The sequence below is a fragment of the Panthera pardus genome, unplaced genomic scaffold (assembly GCF_024362965.1).
Source record: "Panthera pardus isolate Hobbes unplaced genomic scaffold, ASM2436296v1 HiC_scaffold_15, whole genome shotgun sequence".
Lineage (NCBI taxonomy): Eukaryota > Metazoa > Chordata > Mammalia > Carnivora > Felidae > Panthera > Panthera pardus.
This window is the reverse complement of record NW_026526710.1, coordinates 10,986,294-11,005,819: the sequence shown is the minus strand read 5'-3', so window position 1 is coordinate 11,005,819 and position 19,526 is coordinate 10,986,294. Positions and strand designations below refer to the sequence as shown.

At 41.3% G+C, this 19,526-nt stretch overlaps 1 protein-coding gene across 5 annotated transcripts in view; it reads right to left on the bottom strand.

Annotated features, from left to right (window-relative positions):
• The window catches only part of BICDL1 (BICD family like cargo adaptor 1), a 104,642-nt gene extending 86,953 nt beyond the window's left edge, over positions 1-17,689 (bottom strand). For 2 of the 5 annotated variants that reach the window (XM_053902096.1, XM_053902097.1), the window contains exons 1-2: positions 17,114-17,685; positions 9,162-9,377 (exon numbers count right to left, since the gene is read on the bottom strand). In XM_053902096.1, coding sequence (XP_053758071.1) covers positions 9,162-9,377; positions 17,114-17,542 — 645 coding nt within the window. In that variant the 5' untranslated portion in view covers positions 17,543-17,685. Of the gene's footprint in view, positions 1-9,161; positions 9,378-17,113 lie in introns of all 5 variants that reach the window. The other 3 variants (XR_008422143.1, XM_019467293.2, XM_019467295.2) reach the window with 3 other exon arrangements.
• Positions 17,690-19,526: the final 1,837 nt, after the last annotated feature.

The following is a 19,526-nucleotide window of genomic DNA, read 5'->3' as shown; positions in this document are numbered from 1 at the left end:
AAGGAATCAACCCGTAAGACACCTTGATTTTGGACCTCCAGCCTCTAGAACCACAAGATAATACATTTCTGCTGTCTAAGCCATCCACTTTGTTATAGCAGCCCTAGCCACCTAATACAGTTTTCTAAAACCTTCTGAAATTTCTATTTTAAGTTATCTTGGCTCTTCATTCAAGAATAAATATTAGGATTTTTTTTCATTACAAAAATACATATAGTATTAGAAATCCGTGGGGAAATAAACAGCACTGAGACAGAATCAGTATAGAAAACATAACTGGTTTCCTATGCTATATCACACTATAAAATAAGTTCTAGATAGATTAAAGATCTAAATGTAAAAAACAAGCTTAAGTTTTTGTAATTAGCATGGGAAAATATCTTTAGGACTTGGGAGAATAGGACAAATCAAAACACAAAAGAACAAATCATAAAAGAAATGATTAATAAATTTGACTTCAATGAAAGTACACACTTCTGTTTAGTAAAAGACTCCATAAACAAAGTGAAAATTTAACAGCATCAAGAACATGTTAAAATATGCTTACACGCCAGTAAGAAAACAGTGAAAGATACAAACAGGCAATTCACAATAAACATAAAAACAAAAGATGCCCAACCTCACTAGCAATTCATGAAATCAAAATTAAAATAAAAATTAAAAAAAAAAACAATAAAAATACCATTTCAGATACATGAGACTAATTTTTTTTTAAGTAGGCTCCATACCCAACGTGGAGCCCAATGTGGGGCTTGAACCCACAACCCTAAGATCAAGACCTGCACTGAGATCAAGAATCAGACGCCCAACTGACTGAGCCACTCAGGTGCCTGGAGACTGATTTTTAAAACCAACACCAAGTGTTGGTGAAGATGAGAACAATCACACATACTGGCTCTCACACACATTGCAGGTTAAGAATGTAAATTTGTACAACAGTTTTGGAGAGTAATTTGACAACATCTCATGGAGTTGAAGAGGTCTTTACTCTTTTTTTTTTTTGAAGAGGTGTTTACTCTTGGACCAAGCAATTCCACTCCTAGGTTTACCAGATTAACACAAATATATGTGCACAAGAACAGTCACTGCAGGAAAGTGTGCAGTAATGAAAAATTAGGAACTTAAAGGTTTATCAATAAAAGAATAAGTATATTGTACTATATTTGCCCAAATAATAAACAGTTGAAATAAATGAACTAGAACTATATTTATTAATATGTCAATCCCTTAAACATAACATTGACCCAAAAGAGTGAAGTATAGAATGATGTGAACATTATCTGTGAGAATGATGCTGCCGTTTATTAAGTGTTTGAAACATGGAAAAATGTTATTAAAAAAAAAATTTTTTTAACGTTTATTTATTTTTGAGACAGAGACAGAGCATGAACGGGGGAGGGTCAGAGAGAGAGGGGGAGACAGAATCTGAAACAGGCTCCAGGCGCTGAGCCATCAGCACAGAGCCTGATGCGGGGCTTGAACTCACGAACCGCGAGATCATGACCTGAGCCGAAGTCGGACGCTTAACCGACTGAGCCACCCAGGCGCCCCGGAAAAATGTTATTATACAATATTAATGGATATAGTATATATAATGGGATATATATGTTGACATACATGCACACACATGTGTAGTATAAACACATGAATAGGTAGAAGAGTAACTGGAAAAGTGGAGAGGACTGACATGATCAATAATGTTTTATCTCTTTAAAAAATCTGAATATGACAAAATGTTAAGTATGTCATGGTTTTATAAATGAAAAATGCAAATATCTACATAATTATCCAAAAATTGTAACCCAATACATAATAAACAGTCACTAAGACTGTATACATTCGGTCCTGCAGTCTGAAACCCTGACCCCTACTAGAGAAAATGGGATTAGGATTAAGCATATGGTTCTGCTGCTGGTAGGATGAGGAGTTAGGGAAGGAGGGGGAAAAAGGTGTGACTATTTCATGTACAAAACTGCAGGGAAAAAGTGTAAGAGCATTTCCCAGCCAGTTTCTACAAACTCTAGAGCTATGTATTTTGGGGAAGTAAACTTTAGAAGTCCCTAAGAAATTTTAACCTCCCACCCCCCTTTTTAAGGAGAAATCAATAATTTTTCCCATTCTTTGGTCAACAAGTGCTTATCTGACCTTAGTGTTTTACAAGGAAGTATGAGCAGTGCTTTATTAGTACAAACTGTGAAAATGCCTTCTTTTACTGAAATTTCTAACACTACTGAGATTCATTTTGAAAATATCTTATGTTGGGGCGCCTGGGGGGCTCAATCAGTTAAATGTATGACTTCAGCTCAGGTCATGATGTCGAGGTTTACGAGTTGGAGCCCTGTGTTGGGCTCTGTGCTGACAGCTAGGAGTTTGGAGCCTGCTTCGGATTCTGTGTCTCCCTCTGTCTCTACCCCACCCCCGCTCATGCTCTCTCTCTCTCTCTCAAAAATAAATAAAAACATTTAAAAAGTTTTAATAAAAAGAAGAAAATATGTCAACTTCTGAAGGCTGAAAAGGCTAAATGAGAAGCTTATTATTACTGACATTATTATTATTGTGAATAAGACTATTTCTACACTGTTCAAATCACTGTTTTGGCTTGCTGCTGTACATGCAAACTATAAGAAGTTTCTACAGCACCTAAAATATGGTATAAGCTGTAGCAGGTTAAATTAGTGAATGATCACTTCAGGACTCTAACACTAATTAGAACTCTATTATCTTCACTACTACTGTTGGGGAGAAAAATCATTTGGGGGTTCTGGAGGATTCTGCTGTAATGCCAGTGAAAAGTACTGTATTATGTATTTATCAGGATTCTCAGGGCACCTGGATGGCTCAGTTGGTTAAGCATCTGACTCTTGCTTTTGGCTCAGGTCATGATTACACTGTTGGTGAGTTTGAGCCTCATGTCGGGCTCCACGCTGACAGCACAGAGCCTGCTTGGGATTCTGTCTTTCTGTCTCTCCCTCTCTCTGCCCCTTCCCTGCCTGCTCTCTCTCAAAATAAGCAAATAAACTTAAAAAAAAAAAAAAAAAAGGATTCTCAAAAAGCCTCTAAGTTGTTTTGTTTTTTTAACATTTATTCATTTTTGAGAGACAGAGTGCAAGCAGGGGTGGGGCAGAGAGAGAGGGAGACCCAGAATCCGAAGCAGGTTCTAGGCTCTGAGCTGTCAGCACAGAGCCTGATGAAGGGCTCAAACTCACAAACCGTGAGATCACAACCTGATGTGAAGTTGGACACTTAACCAACCAAGCCACCAAGATGCCCCCCAAAACCTCTAAGTTTTATGTAGTATGGCCCATGTTTCACCTCTCCTTTTTCCGAAAGCAAGGCCCACTGTATTCTTTCCACTTTAAAAAAAAAAAAAAGTTTATTTTTGAGAGGGGTGAGGGGTAGGGGGAGGGCGGGTGCGGGGACAGAGTATCCAAAGCGGGTTCTGTGCTGATGAGCAGAGAGAGCAGAGAGCCAGGTGCAAGGCTCAAACTCACAAACTGCAAGATCATGACCTGAGCTGAAGTTGGACGCTCAACCAACTGAGACACCCAGGCATCCCTCCATTTTTTTTTTTTTTGTTTTAAGTGGACTCCACACCTGCAGAGCTTGAACTCACGACCCTGAGATTAAGACCTGAGCTGAGATCAAGAGTTAGACACTTAACCGACTGAGCTACCCAGGCACCCCATCTTTCCACTTTTGAGGTAGGATGATAAATGTCTAACATATCCTATTAAACCCCACTGTCAATGCCATCATAGTGTTACTTTCCTTTTTTTTTTTTATTAACTTGTTTTCTTTTTATGTTTTTAAATTTACATCCAAATTAGTTAGCATATAGTGCCCAACAATGATTTCAAGAGTAGATTCCTTAGTGCCCCTTACCCATTTAGCCCATCCCCCCTCCCACAACGCCTCCAGTAACCCTCAGTTTATTTTCCATATTTATGAGTCTCTTCTGTTTTGTTCACTCCCTATTTTTATATCCTTTTTGTTTCCCTTCCCTTATGTTCATCTGTTTTGTCTCTTAATGTCCTCATATGAGTGAAGTCATGTGATTTTTGTCTTTCTCTAATTTCATTTAGCATAATACCCTCCAGTTCCATCCATGTAGTTGCAAATGGCAAGATTTCATTCTTTTTGATTGCCAAGGCATACTCCATTGTATATATATATATATATATATATATATATATATATATATATATATATATATATACCACATCTTCTTTATCCATTCATCCATCGATGGACATTTGGGCTCTTTCCATACTTTGGCTATTGTTGATAGTGCTGCTATAAACATGGGGGTGCATGTGTCCCTTCGAAACAGCACACCTGTATCTGTTAGATAAATACCTAATAGTGCAACTGCTGGGTCATAGGGTAGTTCTATTTTTAATTTTTTGAGGAACCTCCATACTGTTTTCCAGAGTGGCTGCACCAGCCTGCATTCCCACATGGTGTCACTTTCTAACTCAGAAAGTGAATTACACTTTCTCCAAATAGGTCAGCCTGAGTTTCACAAAAATGAGTCTCACAGAATTTTAGAAGCTAGAAGAGAATTTAGAGGGCATTTTGTCCAAATGAACAAATAAACTGGAATAAAGGTATCCCCAGGGTATCTGAAGCAGTATCTAGGGGATACAAGATGCCATAGAACAAATCTGACTCAATTCCTAGAAAGATCACTTTTACTCAAATATTTTTGAATAGAAATTTAACTGCAAGACACAACATTTTCAAACACTAATATACGCTGGGGACACTTCAGATTCTTCTTCTCTCAGGTTAGAGAATCAAAGTTTGACTAGATACAGAAACACCATCTACATGAAGAAGACATAATTATAAACCATGCTACCATTTATTGAGCACTTACAATATGTTAAACACCATGGTTAGAGATTACGTATATTATCTCATTTGCTCCTCCTAACAGTATCAGGTAATACTGATAATATAATTGTTTCCATTTTATAAAGAAGGAAACTAAGGTTTAAAAAAGTGAGAAAACTTTCACATGTTTCCCCAACTCATAAATAGCAGAGTTGGTCTTTGGCTACAGGGCTGTCTGACTCTAAAACCTGTGACCTTAATTACTGACTTAGAAATCTGAAAGTAAAGCACAGGAACCCTAACAAGTCTTGAATTAGAAAAGGCTTAAACAAGTCATGTGCCTTTCTGTCCCTCAAGTTTTCCCAGCTATAAAATTAGAACAATACTTATTCCTTCTTTCATGATAATGAGGACCCAGAAGCTCATGGGACATATATGCTCACAGCATCCTATTATAGAGCTGAAAAGAACCTTGGTCACATAAAAACTTGTACATGAATGTTTATGGTAAACTTATTCATAACAGCCAAAAAGTGGAAACAACCCAAATGTCCATCAACTAATGAACAAACAAAATATTATATCCATACAATGGAATATTCTTCAGCCATAAAAATAAAGTATTATTGATATATGCTACAATGTAGATGAACCTTGAAACATCACTAAGGGAAAGATGTCAGTCACAAAGAATCATACATGTATGATTTCATTTATATGAAATGTCCAGAATAGGCAAATCCACAGAAACAGAAAGTAGGTTAATGGTTACCAGGCGTCAGGGCATGGGATAGGGAGGGTTAGGAGGAATGGAAAGTGACTACTAATGGGTATAGGATTTCTTTTTGGGGTGGGGGGGGGTGAAATATTCTATAATTAGATAGTGGTAACAAAGTTCCCTAGGTGGCTCAGTCGGTTAAGTGTCTGACTTTGGCTTAGGTCATGTTCTTGCAGTTCATGGGTTCAAGCCCCACACTGGGCTCTGTGCTGACAGCTCAGAGCCTGGAGCCTGCTTCTGTTCCTGTGTGTCTCCCTTTCTCTGCCCCTCCCTGCTCATGCTCTTTCTCTCAAAAATAAACATTAAAAAAAGAGAGATACTGTTCAGAGTTCCACAACCCTGTGAATATACTAAAACTCAGTGAATTTTTATACCTTTAAAAAGTAAATGTCATGGTATATGAATTAATCTCAATAGAGCGGTTACTTAAAAAAAAAAAAGAAAGAAAAGGACACCTGGGTGGCTTAATTGGTTAAGCGTCCAACTCTCGATTTCAACTCAGGTCATGATCTCATAGCTTGTGAGTTCAAGCCCCGGGTCAGACTCTGTACTGACAGTTACAAAGCCTGCTTGCGATTCTCTCTCTCTCCCTCTCTCTCAGCCCCTCCCCTGTTCGAACTCTGTCAAAATAAACAAACTTAAAAAATAAATAAATAATTAAAAAAAATATATAACAACCTTGGAGTCTGTGGCAGCAAAAGAAATATACTTAAAAATATTTCAGGGGCGCCTGGGTGGCGCAGTCGGTTAAGCGTCCGACTTCAGCCAGGTCACGATCTCGCGGTCCGTGAGTTCGAGCCCCGCGTCAGGCTCTGGGCTGATGGCTCGGAGCCTGGAGCCTGTTTCCGATTCTGTGTCTCCCTCTCTCTCTGCCCCTCCCCCGTTCATGCTCTGTCTCTCTGTCCCAAAAATAAATAAAAAACGTTGAAAAAAAAAATTAAAAAAAAAAAATATTTCAGAGGTGCCTGGCTGACTCAGTCAAAACATGCAGCTCCTGGTCTGGGGGTTGTGAGTTCGAGCCCCATGCTGAGTGTAGAAATTACTAAATAAATAAATAAATAAACTTAAAAAAATACTTCAGACAAAAGTATCACAGAAGTATTGTACTAAGTTTTAAATATTATACATTTCATGCTTATAAAGACATGTTATAGACATCACAAGAAAAGCGAGGCCTTCTACTACCTCTGCTGGTTGTTATCTTGTCCCATGAGAATCTTAATTCACTTCAAAGCACTCAACTCCTTTGGTTCCTGAATACCCAGTTAATAAAATGATAATAAAATACAATCTAAAATGGCTGTTGATGGAAAACCCCAGGGGCTTGTCCTGCTTAAAAAGAGAAAGGGAAAAAAAGCCACACAACTCACCAAGGGCCTACATTCAAGGCCAGAGAGGATAACAAGAATCTAGATCTAGTGGAAATGTTATCCCCCTATATCCTTTTGGGAACAGCTTATCAGGATTTTCTACAGAGAAACTAGGCAAAGGAACCCCAACTATAAATATGCTGCTTTATTAAAACAACCATTAACACTGAAATCCTTACCTTCATATACTGCAGCATAACACGGGCACATTACCTCATTTTCATTTCAAAAGTACTTGCATAAGGTATAGATTTTTATCCCCATTTTAAAGATTAGAAAAGCGAGGCAAAAACAAGGTGAACCAGTCAATGAGAAGCAGGGTCAAGATTCAACATGCATCTAAATTCCAAGCTCACTGCTCTTTTGCTACATGGTATTTAATATTTGCTTTCTTCCTTCATCTCTCTTGGCCACCTATCTTTCACCAGATCAGAAAGCAGAATTGAGTCGTTTCTGCTCATGTTATTTTATAACATGAACTTACTCCCAAGAGATAATTTCCCCTTTAATTGTTTTGGTTTGCTGTATTCCTTTCATAGGTTTCCATAAGAAACACTTGCTCAGAATAAGTATTAATGTTTATTTATTTTATGTTTTGGCAGGGGGCAGGGAACAGAGAGAGAGAGGGAGAGAGAGAATACCAAGCAAGCTCGTCACTGTCAGCACAGAGCCTGATGCAGGGCTCGATTTCATGAAGTCACTCAAAATAAGTATTAAATAAATGTTGAATAAATAAATAAATCTGGCTAGGCCTGTCCAGTTAACTTAATCTTTCATGAATAATGAACACTCAAAATCTTAAAAATCTTACAAGGATAGAGATTCCCTTCTCAGTTGTTGCAAAAGGTTTTAGAACAGAGTCAGAAATGCTGTTACTAAACTGGCCTTGAAGTGACTTCTTGAAGAACTGTCCAACTCTTTCTTTCCAGTCAATCAAATAGTGATTTAATCCCCTAGATGGGAAGGCAAGACCTTTAGTTCTGCCTATCATGTGGATTCTCACCTTTCACACGTGTCAATATTTCCTGCAACTAGCTACTTTCCAAGTTATTAGGTATCTCTTTTTCCCCTTCTTTCTACCTTCCTGTCTCCCTCTCCTTCCTCCCTACTTCCATTCTCTCCTCTGCCTCTCCTTCTTGTATCTTTCCCTAGTTGTGGCATTTACCTCACATTTCCTAGTGAGGCATGAAGGTTTTGACCTGTCTCAGAGTATCCATGGGAACCAACTATGACAAACTAAATGACTTCATACGGTGTTACCCATCGAATTAGTAGAAATGCCAAGAATTTTCCATGTACTGCTCTAGCTAAGCCTTTTCCAAAGATCAAAGCATGACCTACACAATGAGATCAGACTAGAAGTTCTTTCTTCTTCTGATAACTAAAGAGTTAATAGTTTTATTTTCAACACATAAGAAGGACTGAAGTACCATAGTAAATCCCACTCTTAATTTTTAAAAGTAGGTGGATTTAGAGACCAGGGCATTAATAACATTTCTGCATTTGTTAAAAAGGTATGTTCTGTATATAAATTAGATTTGGACCTATTCAGCCCTCAAACTCCCTCTTTGCAATGATTTCAGTCTTGACCCTGGTTAATTAATACTTCCATAACACCATTCTATAAAGGCACGAGAATTTTTTACTTACTAGGATATAAAAGAACAAATTTTAAATACAGATACACATATACTTCTCCTCTCATATTCAAATAATATGAAGAAATGTACATTCACATTTCATCACTGAAAATCATTTGCTCTAATTTTCCCCAAGCTTTTCAGTTTAAAGATGGCACCATTTAATATCTGAACCAAATTCATTAACATAATTTCATCCATGACAGACTTCTTCTAGGTAAAGGAATCACAGACTTTTAGAGCTATACCAAACGTCAGAAATCATTAGGCACAACTCTTTTCATTTTAAAAACGAAAAATCTCCCAAGTTAAGTGATTGTCAAAGTCTCTTAGCTGATTAATGAGAGGTAAGGGTTTTGGTTCCTGACTCCTAGTTCACACAGCTGACGTTTCCATAGGTGAAAATTATTCAACTTGTTGATATCAACACCAATGGCAACAAAACTTACTCTTACCATATGTATGAACAACATCGTACAGCAGCTTTGGTTTCAACTTTCAGTATTTTATACCATAAATTCTTAACTTGTGGCTTACCCTGCTGAGTTGATCCAATAACCTCTGGTTCTGTTCTGATAATTCCTGGACAGCCCGTGTTTTTTCTCGATCTGCTTCCCGTAGATGAACCTGCTGCCTCTCCAACTCATCCTGAAGTTGTTTCACATCACTCTCCAGCTCTGACACGCGCCCTTCCCATTCCCCTTCTCGGTTCTCAAATCGTCTTCTTAGTTCGTGTTTCTCTTGTTCTAAGTGCTGGGTGAGAAGTGAAGAGGATTTAAAAACTGTTAAAAATTTACAGCCTTTGCTTTTTTTCTCTTTTCACACTCTCCTAACTTTTCTTCTTCCCAGTCAGCACAACAAAACACTCTGCCACATGGGAAAAGTTGTCTATTTCACAGCTACAAAAACACTCCCTTCTTACAGAGTAGGAAGGAGTTAGCATGCTGTTCTTATTAAAAACACTTAATATTACTGTGTTTATTCTTGTCGTTGGGCATGGGACTATGGATAGGACTATAGACTCAGGAATTCACTTGAAATTCAGCCCTAGTCATCTAATTAACTAGTAAACTATACATTTAAACAACTTAACACAAGTCCTTAAGAAGGCTTCTTTTGGAATCAACTATCATGCCTGGCATAATACCAGACACTTAGAATCAAAGAATTTTCAGGGACGGAAGGAACTCCAGGGATCCTTCAGATTAACCATCTTTTCTTACAAATGAGGTAACCTACAATAAGAGGTCAAGTAACAAGCTCAAGGTCAAACTAGTAAATGGCAGAGCTGGGATTTGTGTTTAAGTCATCTGACTCTGTTTAGCACTCCAAATCACAATTCAATAAATACTTGTTGTGATATATAGAATTATATTTGGATATCAAGCAAGTTCAGCTTCAGGTCTACTTTAAATCATGGCTTATCAGCTTTGCACATTTATTTCTGATCCACTCATTTATTCTTGAGGAGTACCTGCGATGGGTCAGCCACTATGCTGCAGACATAGTGCAAAGTAAAACAGACATGGTCCTTGCCTTTATGGAGCTTTCATTCTAGTGGGAGAGACTGATAAAAGTAGTAAGTTGTGGGGTGCCTGGGTGGCTCAGTCGGTTAAGCATCTGACTCTTGATTTCCGCTCAGTTCATCATCTCATGGTTCATGAGTTTGAGCCCCAATCAGGCTCCACAGTCACAGCACAAAGCCTGCCTGGGATTCTCTTTCCCTCTCTCTCTCATGTGCACTCTCTCTCTCTCCCCCAAAATAAATAAACTTAAAAAAAAATAAATTGTGTGTAACAAATGGTATGCAAAGTACAGATGGCTTGAAGCAGCAGCTCAATAAAAAAGGATTCTTTTGAAGGAAATAAGAATACCCTTTTGTTTTTTGGGTTTTTTTTTTTAAGTTTTATTTATTTAAGTAATCTCTATATCCCATGTAGGTCTTGAACTCACGACCCTGGATTGAGAGTCGCATGCCCTTCCACCTGAGCCAGCCAGGCACCCCTCTTTGTTTCTGTGAGATAAGACGCATGTCTCTTAACAGAGGCAAGTATGTTCTACTTAAAAATCATATTATGTACGAAATAGCAAAGTCTACACCCCAAGGAGTACATTAAATAGAAGTTAAAGCAATGGTCAATTTGGGGGGAAGGGGACGGCTCTCAGAAAAGCTCTGATATAATTGTTGAAAATATACCCACCTGGACCTCAATCCCAAAGACTGTGATTAGTTAAGAATGGGATGAAGCCTAGGCATGCATCTGTCTACTCATCTATCTATCTTGGCTCTACAGGAAATTCTGATGCACTGAAGGTTGATATCAAGCACTGAGAATGTTTCTACAAGCTACGATGAGCATATGAATCTTCTTCAGAGTACTTGGTCATCTCTTCTACACTCTTATTCTATCCAAGTTCTCACTTTGTGAATATTTTTTGGAGTAATTCTTTTGGAGAGTGTTAAGGGCCAGTGTATAGTTGCACAAGAAAATGAAAATCAGTCACATTACTTCACATTTAAGATGTGTCTAAAAAAGAGATTACCCCATTTCACCCTGACATCTTATTCCCTTTTTTGCTGACTTGTTAACACTTCTGAAAGTCAAATTTATCCCTAAAAGATGTAAATTTACCATGACACAGCAGTCAAAATAACGTGCCAAAAGATAAAATCAGCAATCCAAAATGAAAATTCTGATCACATTAGCAAAGGCAGTTTTTACTGAAATAAATGTATGGTCCTCCAGGTCGATCACTCTGGGAAACAACTCACTCGGATATAGTCACTCTAGTATATTTGTTGAAGAAGTCACATTATAGTTAGACTTTATAGAACCTTGGCTTGGAGCATGCAAGGAAAGGAAGAATAAGGGAGGGACTTCTACTCATCAGCCTGAGAACTTTCTGCTCTGTGCTTTCCTCATATTGCTAAACTCCAAAAATGAGAATGTTTTAGTCACTGTAGGGACTTCAAAAAGATGAAATGCAGAAACAAATGCTAATTGCCATCCTAAAATTGTGATACTTGGTTTTATTCAGTTTTTCCAAAATGAAAAAGATTGAGCAGAAGGCAACAGCAAGAACTCAGTAATCACAGTGTTACTGAGAGGCCAGATAAATTAGGCTTGTGTTCTAAAAGAACAGAGAGACTTAAAAATATTCAGCAAACAGCTGTTAGTGAACAGCCCAACTAAGCAACTAAAACAATCCGATCCACTTGGAGTTGGGGGAGGGGTTGCGACAGGTGGTGCTGATTAGTTTATTCTGACCTTATATTTTTCTGGTCATGTGACAAACTTCCTAATTCAGGTTTCCCAACACTGAAAAAAAGCAGTCAAGACTTTCCTATTAATGAACAGAAAGAATTTAGCCTTTTGTCTAACAAGAGAAAAGAAAGGTTTCCTAGAATTGTATTTTCATTAAGTGTTAAATTAACCAGTAAACTCTAGGCAGCATATTAGGAAGTATGGAGGTCAGGGATTATACGTTAAGTTATATGCCATTTTAGATATTATGTGTTATTCCTGTGTTAAAGTTAATATCTACACCTGAAACTAATAATGTCAATTATACCTCAATAAACAAAAGAAGAAAAGTTACCATCAAAACTGTTAAGGTCATCATAAACAAGTTAAGTCTAAAAAAGTGCCACAGCATGGGCACCTGGGTGGCGCAATTAAGCATCCGACTCTTGATTTCAGCACAGGTCATAATCTCATGGTTCGTGAGATCGAGCCCGCATCGGGCTCTGGGCTTGAAAGTATGGAGCCTGAGTGGGATTCTTCTCTCCCTCGAGCTCGAGCACACGCTCTCTCACTCTCTCTCAAAATAAATAAATAAACAAACATAAAAAAAAGTACCACAGCAAAGAGGAGACTAAGAAGATAGGAAAACTGAATGTAATGTATCCAGGTTGTAATCTTGGAACAGAAAAACACAGTACATAAAGGCTAAGGAAATCTGAATAAACTAAGGAGTGTAGTTAACAGTGTATCAGTAATGGATTTTTAATCACGGCAAGTATACCATGATAATGTAAGATGTTAATAACAGAGGAAATTGAGTGCAGAACATATGCAAATGTACTGTACCATCTTTCCATTTTTTCTGTAAATCTGAAACCATTTTTAAAATTTTTTTCTGTTTATTTTTGAGGGAGAGACAGACAGACAGACAGACAGAGTGTGATTGGGGGAGAGGCAGACACAGAATGCGAAGCAGGCTCCAGGCTCTGAGCCATCAGCACAGAGGCTGACTCGGGGCTCGAACTCATGAACCGTGAGATCATTACCTGAGCTGAAGTCGGACGCTTGACCGACTGAGCCACCCAGGCGCCCCATCTGAAACCATTCTTAAAAAAAAAAAAAAAAAAAAGGTATTTAAAACTCTGAAAAAATAAAAAGTTAACATCATTAACCAATCTAAAATTGGTTGTTACTGAAAATGGATTTCCGCCAAGAGCTAAAAAAGCAACACCACTGTCATAAGTCCAGGATATGATTCTTGAAAAATACAAAGAAAAAGTACTATCTTTTTAAGTGGACCAAACACTGTATGCAAATAAGAAGCTCTAGATTTGCCTACCCCAAATCTACTTGTGACTCTCATTAGGTGATCACTTTCATTTTATTTGTTTTGCCCTTAAAAAAAAAAAATTGTACTAGAATCCTAAGAATTGACCTGCAGAAGGAAAAGGAAAATGTAGTTGAGGTAAAAGACTACCTCTGCATGCAGTAAGAGATAATCCACTCTCAGCTGGAATAGGAAAAAAGGGGATCTTGCATGTTAAAAACAGTATTTTTAGAAACTAAATAAATAAAATACTGAAGAAAAAAGTATATAAATCTGAGTTACTGTCTTAGTTCACGTTCCAGAAAAAAAAAACTAAGGAACTGGCTGGATATAAGATATAAAAGCAAAAGGGCTCACTGTAGGTGCAGAAAAAATAAATTTTAGAAAGTAACTTTACGGGCGCCTGGCTGGCTCAGTTAGTGGAGCATGTGACTCTTGGGCTCAGGGTTGTGAATCTGGGCCCCATGTTGGATGTACAGATTACTTTGAAAAATCTTGGGGCACCTGGGTGGCTCAGCCCGTTAAGTGTCTGACTCTTGGTTTCAGCTCAGGTCATGTCTCACAGTTTGTGAGTTCAAGCCCCGAATTGGGCTCTGTGCTGACGGTGCAGAGCCTGCTTGGGATTCTCTCTCTCCCTCTCCCCCACTCATGCTGTCTCTCTCTCAAAATAAATAAATTTTTAAAAAAGATCTTTAAAAAATAAAATCTTAAAAAAATAACTTTAGAACTTTAAGTATATGAAAATATAATTCAGTGAATGAATAAAATACAATATAGTCAATTTAAGAGTGGAAAAAAATGACTACAATCTTCCAGTATTTTAAGTTAAATTGAATCTTCATTTTAACCCTAAGAGATATATAGCCAAAAAAATTCTATGTTAATCTTTAAGCCATTAAAGACTTTAAAGAGTGTGCCTTTAATAAGAGAGCAGTATGAGATCAAGTACTTTATATTTTAAATGACAAAACAAAATCTTAGGTTTGGCACACAGAACTGGAAAGGTATTCAGTATTAACAAATAGGTAGAAAAAAATCTTAACAATGGCTTATTGGTCCCGAGGTTAGAAAGGTGCCAGTTTTGAAGTAATAAGGGAACAGAGGGGATTAAAACAAGACCAGTCTCACTATTTAACAGTGAAACCAACATTCTCTCAGAGTCCCCTCAAGTGTTAATCTTTCAAACCAACCTGTGAGAAAATGTGTTTGCTCCACTGACAGTTTGTGGAAAATTACAAATGCTTTTAAAAGGCTAGTTTTCTACCCTTAAGTATTTAATTTAATTGAAAATATAGCATGGCAGTGTTAAACTTTATAAAGTATTTTGTCCCTAAGCAGACATTCTAAAATCTAGGCTGCTTAAAGAATATAGAGGTGGGGCACCAGGGTGGCTCAGTCATTGAGCATCTGACTTCTGATCTTGGCTCAGGTCATGATCTCATGGTTTGTGAGTTTGAGCCCCACGATGGGCTCTGTGCTGAGAGCTCAGAGCCTGCTTGAGATTCTCTCTCACCCTCTCTCTCTGCCTCTCCTCCATTTGTGCTCTTTCTCTCTCTCTCAAAATAAACTTAAAAAAAATATTTTAAAAAATTTATGCTGAAAGGAAAATTTACTTGCAGGTATCAAATGAATCGCCTTCTATTAGGTTTGTCTCTCTCATATTAATAAGAATTAAAAGAATTAACAAGGAACTAATGACAATATCTTTATGGGATCTTTTTAAATGTGCTTTTTAAAAAAAACTAAAAATTGTTCAGGATAATCTTCCTTGAAATATACCTTGAAAAAAATAGTATAACTGAACCCTCTAATACTCATGTTCAGTAACAATCAATATATTTGGCTTTTTATTTTTATTTATTTTTTAAACGTGTATTTATTTTTGAGACAGAGAGAGACAGAGCATGAGCAGGAAAGGGGCAGAGAGAGAGAGAGGGAGACACAGAATCCGAAGCAGGCTCCAGCTCTGAGCTGTCAGCACAGAGCCTGACGTGGGGCTCGAACTCACAGACCGCGAGATCACAACCTGAGCCACCCAGGAGCCCCTATATTTGGCTTTTTAAACAAAATTTTAAAATGTAAGTATATAGAACATAAAATTTACCACCTCAACCATTTTTAAGTGTACAGCTTAGTGTTAAGTACATTCACACTGTTGTGCAACCAGCCCCCAGAAATTAAAATATACACTAGAGTTCAATATGGTGACCTGTAGAGGAATGATGATTTTAAAAACTAATTTAAGAGCTTTAAAATATTTTATTACCATCTGTTTGGTCAATAGCAAAAAGTCAAAGGTAATTTATTCTTTCACAATAGAACCCTTCTTGTTATAGAATTTTTAAATCTTTTTCCTTTGTGAAGAAATGTGTAAGGGCTCCACATGGAAGCCAGGGTGTGTGTAACTGCACACTCAGGATTACTCAGAAATCCATCACTAATCAAACTGACTGATAACAATGTTTCTTCAATAAGTCCCTCACTGAAGGAATTTCAAATCACAAGAATAAATCTCTGCAGTAGTACTTCTATATAGAGTCATGTAACTAAATCCCATTAAAAAAAAAAACCACCCTTTTATTTCTAGACCTCTACTTCCAGTGAAAACTAAACACTTCAATTCACTGGGTGCTTTTTGGCAGTCTACCTATAGGCTTCACAAACCACTTTTCAGAGAGGTATCTCAGGAGTTCATCGACTGGCAGACCCAGTTAACAGGCCAACTGAACTACAGGGCACTCAACCGGTTTCCTTTTTTCTCCCTGATTTACTTTTGATACATCGTTAGACTACAAACACATACTTAAATCTTATTATAGAAAAGTTTCTGGACTTATATTCTGACTGTTCAACCAGCAGCAGTGATAGGAAAGCAGACTAGGGTCAATTTCAGACCTTATTCAGGACTGTACTATTCTCTTGTAACTAAGAAAAGAACTGGTTGCAACCAAACTGGGTAACAACAGTAAATGCACAGGCAGAAAAAAAATAAGCTAGTCTCCAATGCCACAGATGCCCCAGCCCCTTTTTTTAAAAAAGCTCTCTAATTTTTACAAGGGCTGGCATTCCATACCACTTTAAAGGCCCTTTCCCAGTAAAGGGCAAGAAAACAAACAGGCATAGCTCCAAAAGACTTTGATACAGAAAACTGGCAGAAATCTTACACACTTTAAGAAGTATTTATAATAGTTAAAGTAACATGGTTCTCATGGGTTGCATTTGGCCACCGAATCGCATGAATGAGGCCCAGAAGACCAAAAAAAAAAAAAAAAAAAAGCGTACTGTTTAAATACAAAATACACATAAATGCCGAGGTCCAAATTAAATCCACTACCAACAGTCACATGCCGAGCCCAGGCTTGCCTGATTTCTGCAATGGAACCACATTTCCTAATCCCTGAGTATTTGAAGGCTATATAAAGCTCCTTGAGGGGCACTTGTTTCCCACAACTCTGAGCTGCCGGGAAGTTAAGACAAGGGCATCTGGAGGCCTTAACGCCAAAACTGGAAGGCTTTAAGGCTAACACCCTGATTAGAGATTAACTACTCTGAAAACCTGGAGCATATTTTAAATGCTTCCCGACTTTCTCATTTCTCTGTGTGCAGACATCACCTCAGCGCTGTATAAATTAGTCATACTGTAAGCTCTATTTTAGACGCTGTGTACAGTACATATATAGAATGGCCCACAGCGGGGCTGGGGCGGTGCGTGGACCCATTTGCTGAAGTCAGGTGGATTCAATGTTGCCCTGGTCTGATAATTCGAAACCCTCCACCCGACCCCTCCCTCCAGGTGGTTTTCTGTTAAGGCAGGGTGAGTAAGGAAGGAGTAGGGTGGGTGGCTCCCGAAGCTGAAGCTGCCCAAGGCCGAAAGGGCTCTCCCTGCTTCCCACCCATCCCACGAGGGACGTCCTCACCTCCAGCTTGTCTGTCAGCTCCTTGTGCATCTGCTCGTACTGCCGGCTCATGTCCTGGTTCCTCTCGAGCAGCGCCTTGCCCAGCCGGGCCGCCAACACCAGATCCTTCTCTTTCTGCCGGATCACCGACAGCAGTTCGGGATCCTGGGCGGGCGGCGGCTGCAGTCCGGACCCCTCGGCCGGAGGCCCAGCCTCGGCCTGAGAATGCTCCCCGGGGTCGGACGGCCGTTCCCCGGCCGCCAGCAGCGCCAGCTCCTCCTCTAACGCCAGTTCCAGCTCCCCGGGGCCCCCGGAGAAGGAGATGAGGGCGGCGGCGGCTGGACTCCCGACTGCGTCCGCGGCCGCTGCGGGCAGCTCCATGCAGCAGGCGCTGTCCGGCTCCGCGGGTGCTGAAGCGCGGCCGGCCAAGCCCAGGCAGAAGGCGGACATGGCCCGCGCGCGCGGAGCCCGCAGCGGTGCGGCCCGGCCGGCGCGCGCCAGGCTGCAGGGGGGAGGGGCCCCGCCGCGCCGCCCAGCGCCCCGCGCCTCGCCCCGCGCCGCGGCACGCGCCCCTCGGGTCCCCGCGAGCCCTGGGCGCGGCGCGCGCCGGCCCGCCCCTCCCCCGCGCCGGCGGCACGCGCCCCCCCCCCCCCGCCGCCGCCGCCGCCGCCGCCCCCGGGGCTCAGCTGCTCGGCTCGCGCTAGGGAGGAGGAGGGGGTGGCAAAGGGAAAGGCTGAGGAAGGGAAGACCGGGGGGCGGCGAAGCGAGAGGGGAGGTTGCGAGGAACGCCGCCGCCGAGTTTTCAGCCGCCCTGTTGCTGCTGCTGCTGCTGCTGCTGCCGCTGCCGCCGCCGGCCGGGCAGCGCCTCACCGGGCGGGCTGCGCTCCGCTGTCGCTGCGACGCTCGCTGCTGCTGCTGCCGGCGGCCGCTCTCTGCAGCCGCGCTCCATGTCCCTCGGCTCGGCGGCAGCCCCAGCAGCAGCAGCGGCGGCGGCGGCGGCTGCTGCAGGCGCCGAGGCGGCGGCTCCACATCGCGCGCGGCGCAGCCGGGCGAACTCCTTCCTGCCTCCCTCGGCTCCTCCCGCTCACCGGGCCGGCCGCACCCCGCCCCGGGCTTCCGGCCGCGCCCCCTCTCCCCGCCCCTTGCCGGCGCCTGACGCGCGCGGGCACCTGTTCGCCGCGCCCGCGCGGGATTCGCCGGCTCGCGGGTCTCCTCAGCGGCGCCCAGGTGGCGCCGGCGACCTTAACCCCTGCGCTGCCTCAAGCCCGGGGGCGGCTGCGCGCGCCGCCTGGGGAAGCAGCTGGCGCATCCCTAATGGTTCGGGCGGCGCCCCGGCGCGGCCACGCCCCCGGCCTCGCGCCCACATCGGATGTGGCCCCGCCCCCAGCACGCTCACCTCGGGGTGTGGCCTCGCGCTCACCTCGGAGCACAGCCCCGCCCCTGGCCTCGTTCTCACCTCCGAGTGAGGCCCCGCCTCCGGGCTCGCGCCACTCTTGGGCTGGAGCGTTTCTCAGAGTCTGTTGGGGATCAGTTTTGTCGAACCTCAGGTGGTCTCCAAGAGGACTGGGGATGTTCTTCCAAGGCCGAGTCCCGACAGAGACTCGTGGTCACGGAATTTAGGTCTGGGCCCTCACCAAAGCTAAGCAGTCAGGAGAGGGAGCCCTAGCGAGCAGGAGGGGGAGGAATGACTTCAGAAATCCGGCATTTTAATGATGATGACTCAGGGATATGAAGGACCAGAGGCCTCCGAGATCAACAGCCCCGAAAGAAAGAGTTATGTTGAGAAATAACGGGGAAAAAAACTCACAGATGGGAATATGAAGCAAAGAATCGCCGTGATAATGACTTTTGTTTATTAGGTACTTAGTATGTTCCGCGTCTTGTGCTAAATGCTGTGTATGCATTATCTTAGATTAGTCCTAACAAGAACCTTATAAAGTGCTGTCACTCTTTCCATTTTACGGGGAGGAAATTGAGACCTCGAGAGGTGTTCTCTGCCTAGATCATTACAATAGATCACATCCTGGCAGGCTGACTCCAGGGTTCACGTAGATCATTATTCTTTACTTTCCTCACGCATGAGAAGTCTCGAGGAAGATAAATAGTAGTTTTTGACCAAGATGGCCTGGGTGGATATAGAAAATGGTAACAGAAAGCTTCCTGCAATGATCAAAACAATAATTGAAGAGCCTACTGGGAGACTCCAAGCAGTTCTTGCTTTGACCTCACTGGTGATGCTCTTGTCTATTTTCAGAAAAAAACCCATCTGAAGCTAGACTAGGTCCCTATTTATTTCCTTTACTCTTGAATAACAACCCTCTTTTGAGTTAGATCATACCTTGATTCTTTTCATCACAGTGAGACGGAAATTTCAGGACACCAAGAGGCTGAAATGGGTCAAATGGATTCTCCTGGTTTTTATTCTTTATTAACT